Source organism: Carassius auratus, chromosome 1 (assembly GCF_003368295.1).
Source record: "Carassius auratus strain Wakin chromosome 1, ASM336829v1, whole genome shotgun sequence".
Lineage (NCBI taxonomy): Eukaryota > Metazoa > Chordata > Actinopteri > Cypriniformes > Cyprinidae > Carassius > Carassius auratus.
Genome location: NC_039243.1, coordinates 28,688,539 through 28,713,387, shown reverse-complemented (window position 1 = coordinate 28,713,387; position 24,849 = coordinate 28,688,539). Strand labels below are relative to the sequence as shown.

The 24,849-nt window shown below is 36.4% G+C and overlaps 1 protein-coding gene across 1 annotated transcript in view; it reads right to left on the bottom strand.

Annotated features, from left to right (window-relative positions):
• LOC113106431 (metal transporter CNNM2-like) overlaps positions 1–24,568 on the bottom strand; it is a 31,898-nt gene extending 7,330 nt beyond the window's left edge. Inside the window, exons 1-3 of the mRNA XM_026268351.1 lie at positions 22,915–24,568; positions 2,736–2,879; positions 2,278–2,415 (exon numbers count right to left, since the gene is read on the bottom strand). Coding sequence (XP_026124136.1) covers positions 2,278–2,415; positions 2,736–2,879; positions 22,915–24,394 — 1,762 coding nt within the window. The 5' untranslated portion in view covers positions 24,395–24,568. The remainder of the gene's footprint in view (positions 1–2,277; positions 2,416–2,735; positions 2,880–22,914) is intronic.
• Positions 24,569–24,849: the final 281 nt, after the last annotated feature.

The following is a 24,849-nucleotide window of genomic DNA, read 5'->3' as shown; positions in this document are numbered from 1 at the left end:
AACATAATGTACATTACCACTCATAGGTTTTTGCTTATGCTCTGCAAAGTTGCATTTAGTTAACACAATTAAAACATTTTTGTCAATGATGAAAACAGTCGTGCTGCTTCATATTTTTGTGGAAATATTTTTAGATTTTTTAGATTCTTTGATGACAAAAGTCGTAAAGATAGAATTTATTTGAAATAGAAATCTGCTGTCACATAATAAATGGCTTTACTGTCACTTTTGAACAGTTAAATCATTCTGAAAACAATTAAATGAACTGCAGGGAAATCATTTTATTTACTTTAAATATATTTGAGAATTTTATTTTAAAAATAAAAAGTTTTACATGTAATATTCATTTATTTTATAAAAACTAGCATTCAAATGCCAGTAAGATATATTAAAAAAAATAATTTTATTTAGTAAGAAATTCAAAAGTGACATTAAATGGAAAGAAAATGCATTAAATTGACCAAAAGTGACAGTAAAGACGTTTTTTTTTCTATTTTCAAATAAAAATGTATTTTCTAAACATTCTATTCATTAAATGTAAATGTAAAATCATGAAAAAAAAAAAATATTAAGCAGCATCAACCCTGATAACCCGCTTGTTAGGGCGAATGCTCCATCAGCAAAAAATTGGGCTAATATACATTTATAATGGTACAAATATACATATTTTTACATGCTTAGCTTAAATGTGTAAGATGAATAAACAATGGCTGATGAGATAGAATTCTCAAGTGAAACAATCAGAGGCTTGGGTCAAAAACCAATATTTCTTACCTCATGACTTAACAAGCAGATGGTAATAAAAGTTTACTAAGCAACACATTACATATTAGAATGATTTCTGAAGGATCGTGTGATACTGGAGTAAGACTGGAGTAACGGCTGCTGAAGATGCAGCTTTGCTTCGGAGGTATAAATTGCATTTTACAATATAGAAAACAGTATTTTAATTAAGTTGGCTTCAAAAAGGGTTGGGTTGCATTATCTTTTCTAAATGATCTGGCTAATGGTTTTCGTAAACCAGACTTTCAAAACCACCTAAAATTCCATATACTTTCATTGAGGGGGTGAAAACTTTTATACAATAAGACTTATGGTGTATTTAAGGTGTCTATTGATATAGCAAAGCTTAACAACTCCCTACTGAAAAAAAAAAAAAAAAAAAAAAAAAAAATAGGCTTAAACCAGCGTAAGCTGATTGACTGCTTTGGCTGGTACCCCAAGATGGTTTTAAAGTGTTTTTGGCCACTTTTTTAGCAGGCCATGCAGGTCTTAGCTGTTTTTTTTTACTGTATCAACTGGTTTTAGCTTAATTAGCATGTGATATGCTAGTAACTTGCTAATCATGCTAGTAGCATGCTAATCATACTAGAAACATGCAAGCAACTTGTTAAACATGCTAAAAAGGCTAACACTGTGCTAGTAACATGCTAATCATGCTAGCAACATGCAGGTAATGTTCTAATTATGCTAACAACATGCTAATCATGCTAGAAACATGCCAGTAACATGCTAATCATGCTAAAACATGTTATACCTATATATAATTTTTTTTTTTTTTTTTGCTGATAGACTGTATATTGCCTTGAAAACATTCAAACTTTAACTTTCAGACTGCAAGCTTTTAAAACTTTTTCTAACTTTCTAGCTAGGCTTTTTCAAACCAACTTAAGTTTGTCTACAAACTTTTTAATCTAGTTCGGAAATAAAAAATTTGTAAAAAAAAGTTGTTCAGTGCTTTGTTCAGTGCTTTGACGCAATGTATTTTGTTTAAAGCACTATATAAATAAAGGTGATTGATTGATTGATTGATTGATTGATATATGTATATATATATATGTATATGTATGCATGTATGTATGTATGTATGTATGTATGTATGTATGTATATATATATATATATATATATATATATATATATATATATATATATATATATATATATATATGTCAAAGCAGTGTGGCTTGTAGACTAAATTCTTTTTTTTTTCCTTTCTTAAAGAAACACAAAAAAGTGATAGGGAAATCTCTTTTGCCAGTGTTAAATATGTTATTAATTCTTTCTCTTAGCTCCTTGCTGAAATGTATTAATGTATACTCTAACCCAAACAAGCTGCTCCTCTTTAAATGCAAAAAAAATAAATAAACACATCAACATCATTGCACGACTTTCACCAAAACCCAGTGGCCAAGCTCCTCCTCTGCTGTGAGCAGCCCCTCCAGACTACAGTCACAGGACACACTGGGGTAAATCAAGCAGCAATGCAGTACACTTGCCTGTTGCTAGGAAACGCAGAGTAGCCAGTAGAAGCTGAGGTGATATTTTAACCTTCATTTCATTGTCCATGTGCTTGAAAGCCGAGAAATCCTGCTTCCTCTCTCGATGGGTGATTTTCTTTTTTGTTTTGTTATCGGCTGTCGGAAAAATGGGATGACGGGAAGAAAGTTCAATGCTGTGTAAAATGCCTTGCCTTGTACATGTATATTTACAATGACACCTAAAAAAGTTTTTGTAATGTTAAGCCAGTTAGAAGTGAAAGCTAAAACAATCCGTTGAAGTTGTACTATATAAAACGATTCCACAGCAAGAGACATTGCAAGGTATTTTAACAATGTATTCATACGTACGTCAATAGATAGAGGACAAAATCCATGCTGCTGTTATTGTACTTAATTTTACTATGTACTATTTAAACTGCTTTACAAAGAAAACACAAGACTTTCATGACACATACTATATAAGTCTGTCTCATCCAGGATTTCAGACTTGATGATTTCTTCAATGACGTCCTCCAGGGTGACAATGCCAAGCACTTCATAGAATGGGTCGCCTTCTCCTTCGTTGTTAACCCGATGGACTATTGCCAGGTGAGATTTACCTAAGAAGTAATAAGAGTTGTTTAGATGTCAGTGAAGATGCAAATCATTCTTATTTTAAAAATGTAAGCCGTTTATGTACAAAACAATATTTACACATATATTTACAATGTGTTTTGTAATTATGTCTAAATGCCCATACGGAAATTTTATATAAATTACTATACATAAAATACAATACAGATCTCCATACAGATATTGCCTCATATCAGGGGTGTCCTGCAGAGTTTAGCTCCAACCCCAATTAAACACACCTGAACCAACTCATCAAGCTCTTACTAGGCATACTAAAAACTTCCAGACAGGTGTGTAGAGGCAAGTTGGAGATAAACGCCCTCCAGAACCAAGATTGGACACCCCTACCTTACATGTTACCTATAAGGCAGTGTATCATTTTTAAATTCTCTGGGTAGATGAAGACTTAAGCTTTATGGGGACACTTAATTTTCAGCGATTTCGTCGACTTGTGCGCACAGATACTATTTAAACTGAGCTGAGCTGGATGATGACATCACTGAATTCAATGATGAACTGCCTTTTTGCACTACTGACACACTATTTTCATATTTAATGCTTTTCAGTTGCGTTTTTACAATCTGAATTGTTAAAAGCACTATATAAATAAAGGTGACTTGACTTCACTTTATCACCTATACAAAATCCCCATAGTAAAATTTGAATGATGATTTTTATATTATTGCATGTTTGTATGTGGCAACCATATGTCAACAATATATATTTTATTTATATATGCAGCTTTATTAAAACAATTTTAATTCAATACTTCAATACAATTTTATCTTTCATATTTGTTTATATAATATCAACATGAATTGGTGGGTTTTAAGATGGATTTACATATACATGACATATATGTCCAAAAATGTATTAAATATACATAAACATACATATATGCATGGATATATGTATATAAAATATATGAAAATGTTTCAATTTCCAATAGGTTTCATAAATGTTTTTACTTCATGTCAATTTTCATATATGCATATATTTCATATATGGAAATTTTATATATGTACATTTTTTACATTTACATGTGAGTATACAGGAATATTTACATACTGTATACACAATGTGTTTTCTAATTGTTTAATTTTTTATTAATTCTTTTCAAAATTAAAGGTATAGTTCACTCCAAAAAGAAAACTGTCATAAGTTATTCTTACCAATTAGTGTTTATTTTGTCAGCTTTTTTTTATTTAGTCTTAGTCCTGTGTCAAATTTAACTTTTAGTTATTATTATATTTTGTCAACTTCTCCAATGATTGTTGTCATTCAGGCAATTTATTTTTACATTTCATCAGAAGTTGCTCTTACACCAGTAAGCACAAATCAACAGAATATCAAATCATTTGCATGGTTTATTTACCTCATCTAATGTTAGTGTACATATTCATAACAGGATATAAATCAGAGGCTAAATAAACACCAAAGACTTCAGATATACACTCGCCCTGACTACGTTATGAAAAATGGCGTAACAAAAACCTACTATCGAATATTATAACAGAGAAATACCTAATAGTACTTCCAATTATTCCAAATTGCATTAATGTTTCTCTTTTAAAACAAAGGCAAACAGACTTACTGCTGCACATTGGTTGCGCAAGTAACGTTACAATCCGCAACCATTATCGCAAACAATACAGTCGAGATTCATGACAGAACACAGACTGACTGAATGACACTTTCATTTAAGCAGAATACTTCAAATGGAGATCGCTGAACTCCAGTTTACTTGTAAAGTACTATATGTCTGTGTTTACAGAGAGAGCAGGTGTGAATGGTTACCAGACTGCATCAAGCAAAAAGCTAGGAGGAGTACGTATCGGTTAAACAGAAAAGCTCTGATTGGGGGATTTGAGGTCTTGATAGCTGGCAACCGCAAATAGTCTAAAATGTTTTTGCTCCACTTTTCCCAACAAAAATAAAAAGGTTTTGCTAAAGGTTTTGAACTTTTAACTACATTTTTGTCTCGTCTTTTTTCGTCAATGATATTGCCTGTTCAATTAGTCTCATTTATCGTTAAATTACCTTATTATTGTCTCGTTTTCGTCAGGGGAAAACTCGTTGACGAAATTAAGACTATAACCCACTTACCCTCATGTCATTTAAACCTGTATTACTATTTTCTCTTCAAAACACAAAATAAATCATAGACCCCATTTCCTTTCAAACGCTGAGGTACTTTATTGTGTTCCACAGAAGAAAGTCAGTCAAACAGGTTCGGAACGGCATGAGGGGGGGTGAATGATGACACACACACACACACACACACACACACACACATACACACAAACACAGATCCTGCAGTGTGGAACTGCTGATGGCAAGCTAATAATGGTATTAGCATCCAAACGTTTGACAACAGCAACAATCCTACTGTGTTTTCTACACCAAATCTTAACAAATTATCCTTCATACACTTGCTAATTATTTTATTACACTCTGTCCCTGTACAATCAACACTCTAGAGTGTCTCAGAGTGTCTCTGGCATGAAGCCACGCTCTCTCTCTCTCTACGAAGTTCAAAAGTCTGACCCTGTTTCCCAAAACACTGAAGTGTTTTGTCTTTGATATTGAAGGTCTAAAGGTCTAGAGTAACTGGGTTCAGTCTCAAAACATTGTCAATTGTGTCTCTGAACAAAAGTAGTCAAGTCTTGGTGAGAAACCTCCTCTGGGGTGGACAAACATGTCATAAGCCTTGTGCTTTCTAAAAAGACTTTCGAAGAAGGATCAAATGATCTCCTGTTTCTGATAACTGGTGTTTATTTCAACTAAATAAACACGAAAGCATGTAAAAGGACAAGGGTGAACCTTTCAAGTTTCTCCTGAATACATATCCCAAAGACAAAATCGAAAACTCATCTTGTATATATTGTCAAGCAAAACACCAAACAAATGCTTTGCCTTTTCTCAGCTTGTGAACTTTCAGAAGGAATTTTCCAACGACCCAGGCTAATATTAGCCCTGAAATGAAGTTTCCATTCAACTTGGGCAATATTCTCACCAAAGCGACTGCTGAGTGATCTGATCTGTCTCAGAGCTGGTCGTTTACATGCAGATGGCCATTTGCTGAAATACTAGGAAGCCTGGGACGCACTTGTGGCAAACCCTATGACAACACACAAACAATGATTGGGTATAAATCTCTGCTGAAGGAGTGTGGCATTAACTTGAGTGTGTGTACCTTCTTTTCCTCTGCTATGATTTCAGTGAACATAAAAGCATGTAGCTTGTTATAAACTGACTGAACAGCGAGGGATATGTTGGAACAAGTGTAAACAATATTTATCACTTCACCAAAGTTTGGAATAAATTGGCTTAAATGACTGCAGTATCTTATTATCCAAGACATTATATATATTTTCCGCATACCTATATTCTCTGGGTAGATAAAGATGTTAGTTTATAACATAGTACAATTTGTATATGTACATATGTTAATAAAATCTACACCATGATTTGTGTATGCTATTATAGGTGACAACCATATATGTCAACAATATTTCAATAATGTCAACTCTAGGAATTAATTTTACCAGCATTTATTAATAAGCATTGAATGTGCATAGACCTGGTCTTGGCAGACTAGATCTGCTACATTGCTGGGGCTGGAGTTAGGATACATTTGAAATGCACGTGAAATGGTGACTTGAATTCAGTCTGCTGCAAGGAAAATAGGAGGACCCCCCGAGCAGGTCTAGACAGGTGGTGCTGGGGAAGGTGGAGGGTTAGCGAAATCCCATAGCGAGCTGATATGAACCTATTTGATGCAAGTCAGGAGTTTAAAGAGCCACACAGATGGGAAATCAAAAATAACCTGTATTACAGTGTATGATGTAGCTGTCCATCTGTGTAAACAATGTGCAAATAATTAAACCAAAAAGTACACGATTTATAAAGTTATTGGCTTTTAAAATAAGGAGTCGACTCTGAATCGCTGAAACGAGTCGTTATAGATTTCAAATCTTTTGCCCATCTCTATGTACGTCACTAAGAGCACTTTGCATAATAATCTCCGCCTACCGTGTTAGGAGAAACTGAACTCTGACCTGCCCCACCCCACACACACAGACGCTCTCTTTGGTGTGAGAGCATCATGTCGAGGAGACCGTTCGTTTTATTTTCACTGCCAAAGAATGAAGATCAGAAGAACCAATGGCTAAAATTCATTTTCACCACAATACCAGAGCAGTACAACAAATCCCTTTTGTTGTGTTCACAACATTTCACTGATGACTGCTTTTCTAATCTTGGTGAGTACAGCAGGATTTTCAAAGCGTTTGGCCATAAAAGATGGTTCATTACCAAATTTATTTAGAACAACGAGCATCTCCGAATCACAACGCGAAGTATGATTATGAAGTTATGTGTTTGTTTTCTCCCTAGCGTCTTATCAGTATGTGTGCTGTCTGCAGCCTTTGTTTGTGCTGATCGTCATGTACAAACACGTCATTAAAATGAAGTGTAACTCCGTGAATACTCAACGAAGAGACATGAGAGAGATATCTATAGAAAGCTTGACATGTCTACTTTAAAACTAAACAAGTGCTGCTAACAGATATTCTGTGATAAAGTAATTCAAATGAAAACAACGCGATGTCTGTTTTTCATGTCTCCCTTCGTTATATCCAATGTGACCGCGCTGAACGCGCTATTCAGATTCAAACTGAAGCGCGCGGCTTGAATACACCCACACAGAAGAAAAAGCAGCGAGACTCTTCAAGTTTTTTATTTTACTGTTTGCTTCGCGATGAGAGGAATAAGACATAATTCACCCCAAACAGATGCTAACGCATAGTTTACCGTGGAGGAGTGTGCGGAACAACCAATCCAAACTGGTTATGTTAGTTGACCAATCAGAACACAGTATGCTACCGAAAGGTGGGGTTTAAGGAAATTGAATCTTTTGAACAGCTCCGCGCGAACCGTTTGGGGATCTCTGAGAATTGAGGTAATTTTAAAATGATATTTTGACAAAATGACAATGTTTTTGGATGGATTTAAACCTAATGTACAGGACTTATAAACAGCGATAGGAAGCTTAGAATTTTCATCTTACTGGCTCTTTAATACGCTATGTAGATATGAACGAACAAATGATTGGATGAACAATCAGCTTTAAGTAAACCAATCAGCTGCTCAGAAAGGTTTCATTACTGAACTATATATTTAGTTCATTTATATATGCAATATTAATTAAACAACATACAGTATTTATAAAAAAAAAAAAAAAAATCTGCATTTGTGTGTATATTTTATGTCTATGTTTATATTTATTTATATAATATCAACATATATTGATGAGTTTTAGAATAGATATAATAAGTATTACACATACATAAAGATATATATTTGAATAGGCTAGGTAGATACACGTCAATATATGAAATTGTTCCAGTTATGAACATTTTTCAATTTTTTTTTTTTACTTCCTATAACTATTGGATACCTGTAACTATATAATATATTTCAAACATCTAAATGTTAAATATGTGTACGAATATTACATTTGCCTATGGGTTAGACCAATGACATCTTGTCTGATCTAGATTCTTGTCCAAACAACCCATCTGCACAACACTATAATCTAAATCTACAGATCTCATTCAAGGTCAGATAAACCTAAACAACTAAATCTGAAAAGGAACCTGAGTTACACTAGTTCTGAATGGTTACTATGTGATATGTGACGATGAATTTACTTGATAGCAAGGGTTACCAGTGTTACCACAGAAAACAACTCCACAAGATAGTGTTTTAATAACATCAGTCAACCCTTTGTATGCAAGTGGAAATTAATCACCCTTGAAGAGAGGACGTAAGGGCAAGGGTCAAGGGGTAGTAGAAGCCACAAGACTAAATAAATAAGTGCTCAAGCATTAAATCTCTGCACAAAAAGAGGGGTTTATTCAGGCCACAGTGGAAAGAAAAAAAAGCATGTTTACTTTATGTATTTTCCTTCATAAGTTCCCTTGAGTAAACCATATCTCACCCCTTCAAGGAAACAAGGATATTAGCTTCTCCTCTGTTCTCTGAGAGGATTATTTCAATCCCAAGGTAGAGAAAAAAGGAAAATATTACAATTTGGATTTATTATTTGTGAAGTCACAGCTTGAATAAAAGAAAACGATGACCATTTTTAGAAACATGATGCATTGTATAGATGTGCTTTCCCAGTAAACTACTTCAATGGTTTCAGGGGAAACTTTTACTTCGCTACATTCCAAAGCATAATATCATACGTTTTACACTACATTTCCTAATTATATTCATACTTTGTCTCTCCTTGTCGTTTTGAAATCATTCTAAGACACAAGAGTGATATGCGATTCATGCACAAACTGATTCTTTCCAATGAAACTGCTGAATTGGCTCCAAATCTGAATGATTCATTTGGCGATTCAGACAGATCCAATAGTAGCATCACACCATGTAGCCACACTCGCTGTAAAATCTTAAATTATCGCTCCTCATAAACCATGCATCAAGTATCAAACAGCCTAATTCACTAAACTGACATTTTAAACTTAATTTGCTTACATTCTTTACTAGCATTTCATCTTCAGCACTATCATCGTCAACATCATCGCCAACCTCATAAAGACAATTACACATGTATTGTGAAAAATCTGGAATGGGCAATAGCTCAACAGTGATGTGTGGATGTGAGATGGCCCCACAGCCCAGCATGAGAACATCTACCGCTCCCCCTCCGCTCTTCTGAGACTCGCTGTGTGCTCTTTTCCACCATTTCCAGTTTAAGTCTTGGAATGCAGTTTGTCATATTTTTCCATAGCGTAATTCCCACCATAAATAGTCACATAAGGCAACAGGGACACTGTCTCAGACAGACAGCGATCAGTCTTCTCAGAAAATAGTTTAGTACTAGTGGGACCCTGGAAATGAGCGGTGGGATATCACAGAATAAGTGACATGTTTCATAAGAGGACTTTCTGTTTTGCTCTCCAAATGTTTGACCCTGAGTTTCATTTGTAGCCATAACCTATAAATAGCTCTAATTTATAGTGTAATCAAATAAATGACAAAAATATCTAGGTCACATTCAATCATATAAGAATAACTGTAACTACACGTACGTATAAGTAATTTTTGATTTTTTTTTTTTTTTTGGACAGAGTTTGGGAAAATATTTTATTATTTTGTAGAAAATAGTAAACATTTATTTCAGAAACATAAGAATAATAAAAAAAAAACTGTTCCATGTCCACTGATTTTTGCTTTCATCTGCTAAATCACAGTCATGTGTTGCTTCAAATATGCAGAAAAAATGTACTATGATACCTTAGAGTGTGTGTCAAGTGTCAAGGTCAGTAAATAATATTAGATAAATTAAATAACCATCTTAGATAAATAAATATCAGGCAATTTGATCTTTTTTATGACAAGCCAGATTATAATCAGTACAGGTCAGTACAGATTATAATATATAATGTGGTGCAACCCCCAAAAAACTCATATTTATAAATTAATAATTGATGATGCTGTTTAAATAAAAAATACAAAAAAATAAATAAAAATAAACCTTAAATATGTTGCCATATAAAAATACTCAAAAAATAAAAAATACTAAAGTAATTTTACCTTAAAATAATAATATATATGATATGGATGTTTACACAAATATATTGTATATCAAATATATGATTATCTTTTACTTATAGGTTTTTCCTTGCATCATTCAATTTTCAAAATATGAAACTAACATAAATGTAAAAAGTACATTTTACAAACTTAGAACGTGTTTTAAACTACAATTCTATCATGGGCCCTTTTTGTCCACAAGATATGATATAATTCTGAAAGACATAGTGCAGCACCTAAAATCATCAACCTGCTATCTTGACACACTCTCCACATCTTTTCGAAAGTGTGCTTAATTGCTTAGAAGCAGATCTCTTAAAAGTGGTGAACACATCACTTCTTTCTGGGACATTTCCAAACTCCCTAAAAACTGCAGTTGTTAAGCCCCTCCTGAAAAAGAGCAATCTTGATAACACCATTTTGAGCAATTTCAGACCAATATCTAATCTTCCTTTTATAGGCAAAATTATAGAAAAGGTAGTTTTTAATCAGATGAACAAATACTTAAACTCAAATGGACAATTTTCAATCTGGTTTTTGACCGCATCACAGCACAGAGACAGCTCTCATTTTATATAATAAATGATATTCGCTTAAATTCTGACTCTGGCAAAATATCGGTGCTGGTATTGCTAGATCTCAGTGCTGCGTTTGACACTGTTGATCATAACATACTACTAGAGAGACTGGAAAACTGGGTCGGGCTTTCTGGGATGGTACTCAAATGGTTCAGGTCACACTTAGAAGGGAGAGGCGATTATGTGAGTATAGGAGAGCATAAGTCTAAGTGGACGTCCATGACATGTGGAGTCCCACAAGGCTCAATTCTTGCACCGCTCTTGTTTAGCCTGTATATGCTTCCACTAAGTCAAATAATGAGAAAGAACCAAATTGCCTATCACAGCTATGCTGATGATACCCAGATTTACCTAGCCTTATCTCCAAATGACTACAGTCCCATTGACTCCCTCTGCCAATGCATTGATGAAATTAATAGTTGGATGTGCCAGAACTATCTTCAGTTAAATAAGGAAAAAAACTCTCAAGTCATTGCATTTGGAAACAAAGATGAAGTTTTCAAAGTGAATGCATACCTTGACTCTAGGGGTCAAACAACTAAAAATCAAGTCAGGAATCTTGTTGTGATTCTGGAGACCGGTCTGAGTTTCAGTAGTCATGTCAAAGCAGTAACTAAATCAGCATACTATCATTTAAAAAACATTGCAAGAATTAGATGTTTTGTTTCAAGTCAAGCCTTGGAGAAACTTGTTCATGCCTTTATCACCAGCAGGGTGGACTATTGTAATGGGCTCCTCACTGGCCTTCCCAAAAAGACCATTAGACAGCTACAGCTCATCCAGAACGCTGCTGCCAGGATTCTGACTAGAACCAGAAAATCTGAGCAGATCACACCAGTCCTCAGGTCCTTACACTGGCTTCCAGTTACATTTAGGATTGATTTTAAAGTACTTTTACTCGTACATAAGTCACTAAATGACCTAGGACTGAAATATATTGCAGATATGTTCACTGAATATAAACCTAACAGAGCACTCAGATCACTAGGATTGAGTCAGTTAGAAATACCAAGGGTTCACACAAAACAAGGGGAGTCTGCCTTTAGTTACTATGCTGCCCGCAGTTGGAATCAGCTTCCAGAAGAGATCAGATGTGCTAAAACACTAGTCACATTTAAATCTAGACTAAAAACCCATCTGTTTAGCTGTGCATTTATTGAATTAGCACTGTGCAATGTCCGAACTGATTGCACTATATTTTCACTGTTTTTTTTTTTTTTTATTATTTTATTTTAAAATCATTTTCTAACTGTTTTTAAATTCATTTTAAAGTAAATGTTTTAATCATTTTAAAGTTTTAAAATTGCTTGTTTTCATATTGTTATTATTTTTCTTCATGATTATTTTACTTTCTTTTATGCAAAGCACTTTGCATTACCATTGTGTACGAAATGTGCTATATAAATAAACTCGCCTTGCCTTGCCTATAACTCACACACTGGGAAGAACCGAGGTGCACAAACTACAAAACATTTAGTTAAGAGGCAAATAAGTTTTCTCACAAGAAATTTCAGCAATTAGGACATTTCTTCATGAATGGATGGTCAACTCAAAGTTCAAGTGGTCTGTGCAATCATTTTATCTGAAAAAAAAAAGCATGAAAAAAGAATATGGCAGAAAAGGTTTGAAATTAGTGGACAACAATGGCTATCCATACTGCAGAAAGAGCTGTACTGTAGGTAGTTAAACAGTAAAAAAATTATACATTGTAATACACAATATATGCATATATATATATATATATATATATATATATATATATATATATATATATATATATATATATATATATATATACTTAATTGACCTTTCTCCGTTTCTATACCAACTGCACTGTGATTGGCTGGACTAGTTCCACCTTGTCATTGCATCGCTCACACTACAAGATCAGATGGTGATAATATGCAACAGGTTTGAACATATCATAGCGTGTGTGACTGCTCGAGGTTCGGATCACATTGCTGACCTGCTCATACGAGCTTCAGCAACCACATTGAGCACCAATTTGGCTGCGATCCAGGGGTTCAGCAAAATCCAGCCAAAAGACTTGTAGTGCGAACTTCCCGCAAGTCTAATTTGTGTAGAAATGACTTCTATGATAAGTTTGTGTCATAAATCACTCAAATATACTTAGTTTCAAGCGTTAACTTTTTAAGTGTACTGAAGGTGCAGGTTTAGTGTAATTACTGACCATGGTTTTGTTCATTTATTGTTGAAGCTTGAGAATTGCTGTTTTAGCAGATGGATGTGCACTGCTTTTTGGATACCAACATTCTTCAAAACACCTTTTTGTGTGTGTACTCAGCAGTAGAAAGAGAAAGTAAATTCAGAGAAATTGAAAGTGAAAGACATTCAGCCAAGAATGGTGACCCATACTCAGAATTCGTGCTTTGCATTTAACCCATCCGAAGTGCACACACACACACACACACACACACACACACCCAGAGCAGTGGGCAGACATTTATGCTGTGGTGCCCATGGAGCAGTTGTGGGATCGGTGCCTTGCTCAAGGGCACATCATTTGTGGTATTGCCAGCCGAGACTCGAACCCACAACCCTAGGGTTAGGGGTTAAACTCTCTAACTAGGCCATGACTTCCCCTAGAAAGAAGTGCATACACATTTGGAACTACATGGAACAAAATTTTATTTTTTTGGTGTATTACCCCTTTAATATGTTATATGCTGTATCTGTAGTTGTATCTCTCAATTATCTTAAACATTTTCTTCCTGTAAACAATAAAAAAAAAACTCACTTTTTTTTTTTACCTCATTCAACCTTTTCAACCTCATCCACACAGCATATTAAATAGTTCACATATGTTATTTGTAGCAACTTTGCACCATCTTCATTCGCTTTGCCAGTTTAATCTGTACCTCCTTCCCGTTCTTCATTCTGACACACTGCTGTTAGATAAGTGCTCCAAGGACACCTAGGCTGATGCTTCATGAATTAAACTATCCAAAGTCCTCCGAATCCTGGGAATGGAATGAGGGAGTCAAACCTACGCTGATAAAAAAGTTAAGGGAGTAGTATTGTTCTTTTCTATGCCATGAAAAGCACCTGATGAAACCATCCAGTGTCGTTTGAAAACGCTGCTTTGTTAGAGTTATCTTAAACAATCGTATGCCATTGTTCATTGCTTGGCTTTGCTGATCAATCCAGTAAATGTTGAGGAGAAATGAACTGAATTAAGCATTATCTAAAATATTTGCAGAAAAAAACTCACTTGTGGTGTAGTGCACTGCTTGCTGGTTAACAATACTATGTTGAGTGTTTAAAATAGTGGAGAGGTCTTGTGACTGTGTCCGTCTGTGCTCAAATAGGCCCTTAATGATGCTGAATCTGTAAGCACCATTAACCCGGAGCTCAGGCACCAGTAACACAATGAACGCTCACAGACAAATCACTGTTATTCATTGTGCACCTAAAACAAAGATATCAGTTGGTTTAGTTACAAAGTGAAGAAATGAGTCATTTTTAACAAGTGTCCTTGGAGGTCAGTGTAGACTGTTGCACTCAGTAGTTTGGTTTATGTCAACAAAGCCATGAGATGAAATTGCTGCATTTGTTTTCTTCAGATGATATCGGTCTTATTTGAAGTCCATTTATATTTGTCAGGAAGAAAGGAAGAAGTTTAGCGACGTGCTCTGAGGAGCTTATATTTAGAAATGGGGCTGATTTGCACCAGTGTTATCTGGAAGTTGTTTGGGCTGAAGTTTATATACCCTGGGGTTTGAACTGGGACTTTAAAATTATTTTAAAAAGAATCTATAATAGACTTCACCTGATTTCAGCAGCATTTTGGTGTTATGTAGTAATAGTAATCAACAGCAGTGAACAGTTAGAAGAAGTTTGTTTGTTTTTGTTTTTCATCCAGAACAGAAGTATAACAGTTGCAAAGTGCTATTTTGGGGCCTGCTTTTTTCAATCTGTGTTTAAGTGTAAGGATCAGCAAATAAATATCAAGTATGACTCATTGTAGTGGTAAATTGTTTCAAGTTCTGCCTTGATATAACTTCAAATTTTTATCTGCAGCAGGGTCATTTTTGCTTGATTTTTTTTTTTTTTTACTATAACAGAAAGCAAGCCACATCTGAAGGGATGTCTGTATTAGACAGAGCATTGCAGTTGTCTCTTTTCATCAAGTACACAGCAAAACAGAAAGACTAATTCCAGCACTGATGCACCATTCATTATAATGCACACCAACGAAATGAAAACTTCTGCTCAACAAAATACCTCTTCTTTTTTTAGAGATAAACAAAGCAATGGCTTTGGTCCAACTGTAAATGACCCCTGTATTGGAAATGTGCAGCCTGGACACTTTGCAAGATAATTCCTTGCTACTTAACAAAAAACAAAGCTGCAAATAACAACTGTTATGACCAGGATTTGGAATTAACACCTGCCAGCCTGCCAAATGTGGGTAAAAATCAGCTGTGGCGGGTAACACTGTCAAATTACTAGCCAATTTGGCAGGTTACTTTTCTTCACTCTTTAAAATCTTGTGTAGGGCTTTGGCAATATGGCAAAAAATATATACATAAAATCTAGTTTTTTTTTCAGAATTCTCGATTTTTACGTTTTTGAAGTTTTTATCAACTTGAAAATGTAACCACAACATGATTTAAGTAACTTTTTTCTTTATTAATCCTTTAATTAAAAAAGCCTATTCCTATGTTTTATATCTTTGGCAACGCAAAAGCGCATTCTTTGCGAATGGCACTAGTGATATATTCTACTTATGGTCCTTCACAGAGCGCGTGTCACACATGAACAGTTAATCTCATGCGCCGACATTATTTTATCTTTACTGTTAACATTGGCATATTGTCAAAAGTGTCTAACTCTAACACTTGGTAATATTTCTATTCAAAATGGTGAGTCCTTGATTTATAAAAAATTAAATTGTGGCAAAAAATTTAATTCTAATTAATCGATAAAATACTGATCTTGTGAGTTATCATGGTATATTAAGTACAGCCTAATTGTAATGCGAATACTCAAAAAATCACTGAAGAGACTGAAGATTTTCTTACTGTCCAGCTGAACCCTCCTGACATCAAGCATTTTGATCACACCAATGTTTTACATTTATTTGCATCAAATTTAAGGCCATAAAAGTCTAAAATTTCATAACAAAGTTTTAATTATGATCTGAAGTGTTCTTAAATTTGGGGACGGAAAGACAAGCATTTTGATATAGCTTAAAGTTATGTTATAGCTTAATATGAGCTAATTTGGCACTCCAAAAGCGCATCCTGCTGGCAGAGGATGAATTAGCATTTTCAATAAACCTTTCTGCTGTTTTTGTGCAGACCACTGAGAAAAACTACCCATAACAACTGAGAAGCAAAGCCTCAGTAGAAAATGTGAACCGGTGGATAGATAAAAAGTAAATGTGATTTATTACGTTTATTTATTTTTTTATTTATTTGTATTTTTTTTGGGGGGGGGGGGGGGGGGTAGTAGAAGTTATCAATGTCTGGTAACTTAAAAATGTTGTAGTTAATTTCTTAAAGGTGTTTTTTTATGTACTTAATAAGTGTGTATATATTGTTAAGTGAGTAGATGACATGGAATTTCAAGCAAGTCATGGAATCTCAAGTTAAATTTGAGTTAAATGTAAACCATTTCTATAATAAAATAATATAAAAGCATATTTTATTTGGAATATATATATGTGCATTCAGAGCCAGCCTACCACAACAACCATGCTTTTTTGGACTTCACATGATAACTGCTTAGCCGGAAGTTATTTAAGTTTAGTCATGTCTTGAGCTGACACGCTGTATTTTATAAAATACCATGGCAGCACCCGTTTGGCATGGCAGTTTTTCCTCTCACTAAGAGAGGGAGAGTGAACTGCTTACCGTAATCAATGATGCCTGCCCAGAGCTCCTCTGGTTGGAAGACTTCCATGCCAGAGCATTAGGCAAGAGTTTGTGTCGCTTGTAATTTACGACATTGAGGGAAACGGGCAAAAGGACAATATGGGGGGAGGGGGCATGGCACGGAAGGCTTGGGAATGCCAGGGGGCAGTTTTGAAACCTAAGTGGCTTCTGCAGCAATGACTGTGTTGTGAAGTAGATGGCAACAAAAAAAAAGAAGAAGAAAGGCAGAGGACCCAGAGTTAATGCTTGGAAGTGAAGTAGTATGCTGAATTTGCTTGATATTTGATTACAGTTAAGAGGGAGAGCTGGATCCACATTTTCTTTCCAAAAATTTAAGTCAAAAGGCAGACCTGAGGCTTTCAGTCAGTGATGACTGAATTCAAGCAAAAGCTTAAAGGAAGTCTTAAAATACTGCATTAAAATACAGTGGCATAATATTCCTCTGATATTCACTATAATGAATGATGTGTGAAAACTAAACTAAAATTAGTCAAAATAGCTCAAAATAGCTACATAACATCATTTTGACCTAAAACCATAAAATTTTGAACAATTTGTCCAGTCTGTGTCCCAAAATAACACAACTGTCTGTTTGCAAATACTAACATCCAAAATGGAATTTCTGGAAAGCTTTCGATTCTGGAGGGATTCCAGTTTCCAAACGGAGACAGAATAATGAGCGACGATACGGACAGACGTCTGAATCAGAGAACAATCCGATTGCATAACAGCCAGGAAACATAAAAGGCCATTACTCAGCACTCAGTCTTTGATTTGCCCAAGACTACAGACCAAATTCTATTAGAAATGATTTTGCCAAGCAACTTCTAAATAAACATTTATTTGGAAACACTCATCCATTGAGTAGAACATCGATGTAAGCTTGTTATCTTTGTTGAAATGAACAAGACCCAGCAAAGGCTAGAAATGTTAGATCAGACAGACTTTGTGGAGGTACTCTAGCTGCACTGGCATTACTCACTTGTTTTACTAATCGGTTTTAAGGCCATTTCATGTTCATGTACCAGAATTTGAGGAATGTAGGCCATTTGAAAAGCCACGTCTTAGCATGCACTTTGCGCTGCACACATGGAATGACAATGGTGTGTATGCTCACTCACATTTAACCCTGACAGAACTGACTTCTACTGCCGACAGCCTGACACAATCAAAATAATCCATCACAACAGCAATTCAATTCTTTCATATTTAATTCTAGCACTCGCATAAGAATGTAACAGTCAAAACATTTGCATACATCAGTCAAAACTTTCATTTATATATATATATATATGGTAGAAATGAAAGTTTTGACTGATATATGAAAATACACACACACACACCTATAATGACTGACCTTATTGGCCAATATAGTATGAATAAAATCATAATATTTCACTCTTTAAAAAATTAATGATTCTGCTTTGCTAAAAATACAGAATTACATTAGATACAAATGTTTGCACTCTGTCCCTGACAACGTACATTTAAAAAGTTTTAAAGGTTGTATTTTATTAAATAATGTCTTTTAATTTATTCATAAAAAAAATAAAATTAAACACGGAAGTTCATGGAAGGTGACCTTCTGAGTTTATCATATTTTATCCGCCACTATACCATATTTGATGTTGAATTAAAACTGTCTAAACTTTAATTTTGGCTGAACTGCACACAATGCATTTTGTTGCCAAGATGATACCTACTGTTGCATTTCTATATTGCAATATATTTTGACACAATATTATTAATAGTATTCTAATATTGTAACTACCCTAATAACAGTGTATGTCTGTAAGAGTCTAAGTGTGGAATCACAGTGTGCACACAGGGGGATCCCACACACTGCATCCAGCACAGTTCCTGCCAATATGATGCCACTTAAACCCTACCAGCATAAGCAAGTCCTACCAAGTATACGTTTCAACATCTCAGCAGAAATCAGTTTGCGTACTGGTCGACTGCTTATCAGATGCTTATAAAAACTGAAGATGCAGGATGCCACAAAAATGAAACCTCTTTCATTCAAGAGGATTGAGCTTAACAGAAAAAGAAGCAGGGATGTCATCTGTTATGAGACAGAATGCAGCCTTAACTAGGCCAAGCGAAGTGAAAAAAGAATTCCCACGTTACAACAAGAAGGAAAGGAGGTTGCTGAATCTGAATTAAGCATAGATTGGCCTACATTAGCGGGTGGATTGGTTCAATACGTGCAAGAACTCATGTGGAGGGCAATCACCTTTAGTGGCCCTCCGTTACAAAAATACAGCAGTTGCTGTACTGTAAATGAATTACAGTGGATTGTGACATCTATAGATGTCACTACTGATAACGTGCCCACTGCATACTGATGCGCAGGATGACTTTTATCTTTTTATGGAGTATTCGTGGAGCATGGAACATTTGTGGAATGTTTTGAATATATAACGATGTAACTGTGATCAGATGAAGTCGTTCTTTATTATAGAATCCTATAACCATAATGACAAAAACATGATGGCAAAACAGATGGAGATGCAGATGAACGTGGAGTCTCTTGCTGAGAAAGAACTGAACTGAGAACTGAGTTCATCTGCATGATTTAAGAAGATAAGAGATCTCCCTATCTCGCATAAATTAACAGATCTCAAGAGGGTGATAACGAGGCAGGCACTGAACTATGAGTCATACTGAAGAGTTAGTGAGTTCAGGAGAATTAGGCTCTAATTTCATGACCTTTGTCCTTATGTACTTTGTTCTGTCTGTTTGCAGTTTCTACATCCTTCTGCAGCTAAATGAGTTTGATGAGGAGAAGATAGTAACCCGTTCCTGTACTAGATTAAGCACTAAAGTAATCGACGGGATACTTGATGAAATCTGATAAAGAATGACAAAAGCATTAAAAGTGCTGGTCATTCAGGAGAATGCGGTTTTGCTTATGGACATACCAACCCAATCTCACGGCAATTCGTACCTTTTTCACAAGGTGGCTTATTCGTGCGAATTCGTACGACCACACTCGTACAAATTCATACGATTGTTGCCAAATCGTACGTATTTTACGAGTTGCACAATTCGTATGAATTTGTACGAATGACCCACACCTAACCCCGCCCCTAAACCTAACCGTCACTGGGGTCGTACAAATTCGTACGAATAAGCCATCTCATAAAATAGGTACGAATTTGTCGTGAGATAGCGCTGGACATACTTGACCTCTTATTTAATTCCGCTTTTGGAGCACGTCAAAGGCTAAAAAATCTAAATAATAATTATCTTGTTTTAATCGCATTATTTCTATTGTTTTAGCAGTCAATTTGACAAACCTATTTGTACATTTAAAATAACTGCACAGACACAAAATTAAATTAATTAATTAATAACTAATATTTAAATAGATTAATTGTAATATAGTATACTATAAGTAGTATTTATCGCTACTGGTACTTCATTTTGTGTCAAACTTGTGTGGGTAAAATAGGTTTCTCATATATTTTATATTTTAGTATTAGAAGTAACAAAGTTTTTTTAACCTGACTCAACTTTTTCAAAGGGTTCATTTTTAGCGAATTGCATGAAAAAAAAAAAAAAAGTCAGAAATCACATTTAGTAATAATATATATTTTTAGGTTGGCTGATTGGGCCATTAGTTTTTACTCGGCCTGTCAACTCAGTGGCCTCACTCTAAAAATATATTATATAAGTATTTTTATTGCAGTTTTGTTCTCTGTCTCAGACTGATTTAGCAGGCCATCCTTATTGTTTAGCCCTTAATTTACTTAAAATTTACTTAGTATACTTAAAGAGCATAAATTCGACTTAACATGTACAGTAAGAATCATTGCAGCAACAAATGCTTCCTGAACTACACCGTTTTGAATTAAGCGCAGACAATAAACAATGCCATTCTCATTAAAACTGCTGTTTGGCAGGGGTCCCGTCACGACACACTAATTATCTCAATCAATAAGGAACTAGACTGTTGCACCAGGAATTTTAAGGCTGACATTAAAGGTCATGATTGCAGTCAGAAGCCCTTCTCATTTGGACACCCATTTAGTTGATTATTACGAGTCATTTTCCTCTGTCACTGTTGAGTTTCATCTGCCTAACGCTTCAAAGTTACCATTAAAGTCGGCTGCGGAAATAACAAAAGCAACTTTTGCCACTCAAAAAGCAATATCAAAGAGAAACAAATTACAGTTGGAAGGTGTGCTTGGCAGGAGTGATGTATTTTGTTCATACTTTGGACGGCTGTGCGGCTCCGCAAGAGGCATTAGATTAATTAACACTGACTTACAATACAAAGCACTTTGAACTGAGAGAGTGCTCGAACCACAGCCAGACTGACGTGAAACTTTGTGCTCACTCCCCTAATCGGTCAATAGAATACCAACAGCCAGTGGTGAGTTTCCTCTGGAGAGCAGCCAAGAACAAGAGTCACAATCATAGCAGAGGCTGCTAAAATTCTTATAATGAACATGTAGTTTTGTAGTGGCCAAGTTATGAACAACTAGAACAGAACTGAACTGAAATAGAAATTTTTTAATATATATATGATATGATAAAATACACTAAAATAGTTCATTTTGATATTAATTGCAAGCTGGTTAGACTTATGAGGCCATGTATAACACAAAATGATCATGTAAGTGGCTATTACATTGTCTGATTTACACCATAAACTGTAAATCTACTCTTATTTACATGTTTTTGGGGAATATGCTGTTAAATGCAATTTCCCTTACAGTTTATTTTCTTTAAACCAAAATAACTTTGACCTTTTAAAACTATTTTCTAAACTCTAAGGACTTTTTTTTTTTAACTAAGAAAATTCTCATCACGATTGTCACCATACAGAACACAAAATTCAGATTGTTGAAGTGGCATGTTATTTCGTGCATTATAAAGTATTACATCTAATAGCCCCCCGGAGTCAACCTTAAGCAACTGTGAGTACACTCGCAGTGTATTTCCATTGCATCACTAAATTCTCACCTCTGCTGCAAGCATTAACCTTTGGCTATGTGAGGGCACATCAAAATACTGCATTTAGTGCAAGCACTTCCCTGCACTCGGGCGTCCTATAAAACCTTTGCAGGGTCCTGAGGGTGAGCAAGCAAGGGTCAAATAAAGCTCCTAGTAAATTTAAATCATGTACGAACACTCAAGAAGGAGCAAACAAAGGGTATGGAGAGGAAGTATTTAGCAAACTCTGAAACAGGATTGACCATGCATGATAAACTAGACCCTGCCTCTTTCTTCCCACATACAATGTGAAAAAAAAGGTTCGCGTTATTTTGATATAACAAATTATTTATTTCAGTTTGCCACAATAATATGTGTCTTAAGAGTTTATTCCAAAGAAAAGGTCTAAAAAGTGTAATGCAGGCCTATGCAGTACTTTAAGTTCTATCTTTGGCATGCATGCTTTTACTAAAAAATTGAAAGCAGCATTTAAACTTAAGTCCAGTTTTAGTGGGTTTAAATAATTATAATTGATAACAAGCGGGAAGACGGGTTTTAAATGATAACAATGGATGATTGGGAACATTTGATATGTATACTTTGTATTGCATTATTATTTTAATGTACAAACATTAATATAAGAGTATACCTTCCTTTACTAGCTGAATGAATGAATTACACAGGTTGTCAGCCAAATCAGTATTTAAATATCTGAGTAAGCATAACTTGGAGAAAAACAGCTAAAATGCACTTTTTTTTTTTTTTTTGAAAACCAGTAAATGTAGTATCTGTAAATCTGAATGAAATCGAACTGCTTTATCCCTGCGTGAAATAGCCATTTAGTAAAAACGATGCTTAACTTTCAAATAACCATAAAACTTGTGCAAAGTTGCCTAATACTGTAAGGAAACATCCAATGCAAGCAACATTGTCAGCCGGCGCAAACCAAAGCCTCATGTCTGGCATCCACGCGAGCGCGCTCTCACCTTTCTTGAACTCCTCCAGCATCGCGTCGAGTTTAGTGTCGTTGAAGACGAAGTGTAAGGGATGGCTGTAGAACTTCGTTATCGTCTTCAGCGGGGTACAGTCGTCGGGATCCACAAACGCAAGGTCCTTGACGAACAGCAGGTCCACGATGTTAGACCTGTCGCCCTCGAAGACCGGGATGCGCGTGTAGCCGCTCTCCATGATCTCGCTCATGCTGTTGAAATCGAGCGAGGCGTCGCCGGCGATCATGAAGCAGTCGCGCAAAGGGGTCATCACATCTTCCACGGTCTTAGTCCTGAGCTCCAGCGCGCCCTGAATGATGTTCAGCTCCTCTTTCACCAAGTCATTATAGGGATCCGTGACCCTCAACATCTCCAAGAGCTTCTCTCGGTTGTACACCGTGCCAATCTCCTGTCCGAGGAGATAATCGAGCAGTTTACTTACCGGATAGGACGCGGGGAAAGTGAGCAGCATGAAGAATTTGGTCAAGAAGATTGTATTCGCACCCACAGCAAGACCGTGTCGTGAACATATCGCTTGAGGCACAATCTCTCCAAATATGACGATGCCGATGGTGGACATCACTACAGCTATCAATCCAGACCCGGCGATATCATCCAGCAGGATGGTCAAGGTGGTGTTGACCAGAACATTCCCCAGGAGAAGCGAGCAAAGCAGGTAGTTTCCTTGGCTCCTGACGGGCTCGATCTTCCGGGCGTAGTTCTTCTCCTTCTCCGTCCCGCAGTTCTGGACGATCTGCAGCTCCATGGGATCCAGCGCCATCAGACCCAGGTTCAAGCCGCTGAACATGCCCGAGAGGCAGAGCAACATGGAAATGAAGATGACCTGGAGCCAGAAAGGGAGCAGGAACCTCTTCTCCTCCACCACGATCACGTTGGTGTCCTCTCCATCGTGATAGATCCACGTGTTCTCCGTCCACGGGTCGTGCGCGCCCGTCGCGGCAGGTGTGGAGGTGGCGATGCACAGGTAGTACGCTTTGCTCCTCTCAGTCTTTCGCAGAGGCTTGACGTCGATTTCCACGATGCCAGACGTCTTGCGATTTAAAATGATATTGGGCAAGATGAGAATATCCGAAGTCCTGATGCCGCAGGGGTGCAAGCCCGACGTGTCCTCCTGACTCTTGTTGTCCCCTGAGGAGATGCTGCCAATCACTCGACTCCTCTCGTGTTCCGTAAAGGCGATTTTGGACCACGTCTCGTTGTTAATGTTTTGCCCGTACACCCTCAGTCTCACCCGAGACCTCTCACTGATGCGCAGATAGCCTCTGTCCATGAAGGAAATGTCGTCCGTGTCCTCCAGTCTCAGCCCGATGATGACCGTCTCCTCTCCCCCTCCTTCCTTGCCACTTGTGGGAGTAATTAAATAACTGCTTGCAGTTAAGAAAATCAGAGTAAAGGCTCGGACCCGGCTAAGTGACGCCATTTTTCGAGGGGGTACTGGAACCGACGGTTCTGCCATGTTGAGAACGGACAGCCTCTTGAATGAAAGGGCTTTTAAAAGTCAGAGCCAATCCGGCTTCATGTTCGCTGCGCGTCGCCTTGACTTGTGCATCAGGTCTCGCTGAGTCCCGCTACGCGGCTGAAACTGTTCACACTTCAGCGAGAGCAGAGCGAACTCGTGCCTCTACTGATGTCTCGGTGACAGGCAACCGAGGCACCCAATCCAGAGGCGCAGCTGGGAGGGGGGGCGGGGCTTTCGCGTCCGTAACAGCCAATGAGATTCGTAAACAGTCGCACTTAATGCAAATACGCGCAAACAGAAGTTTCCTCGTGACTGTTTTTTTGGTGTTTTGAGAAGGGTCTTTGCTGACAGCATTTTTGAATAGTGCCAAGATACACTCAAAAAGTGTAGCAAATAACTTACAAGATTGTAGAGCGGGGACGACCTGTACGTGGTCTTTTAGAAAAGAAATA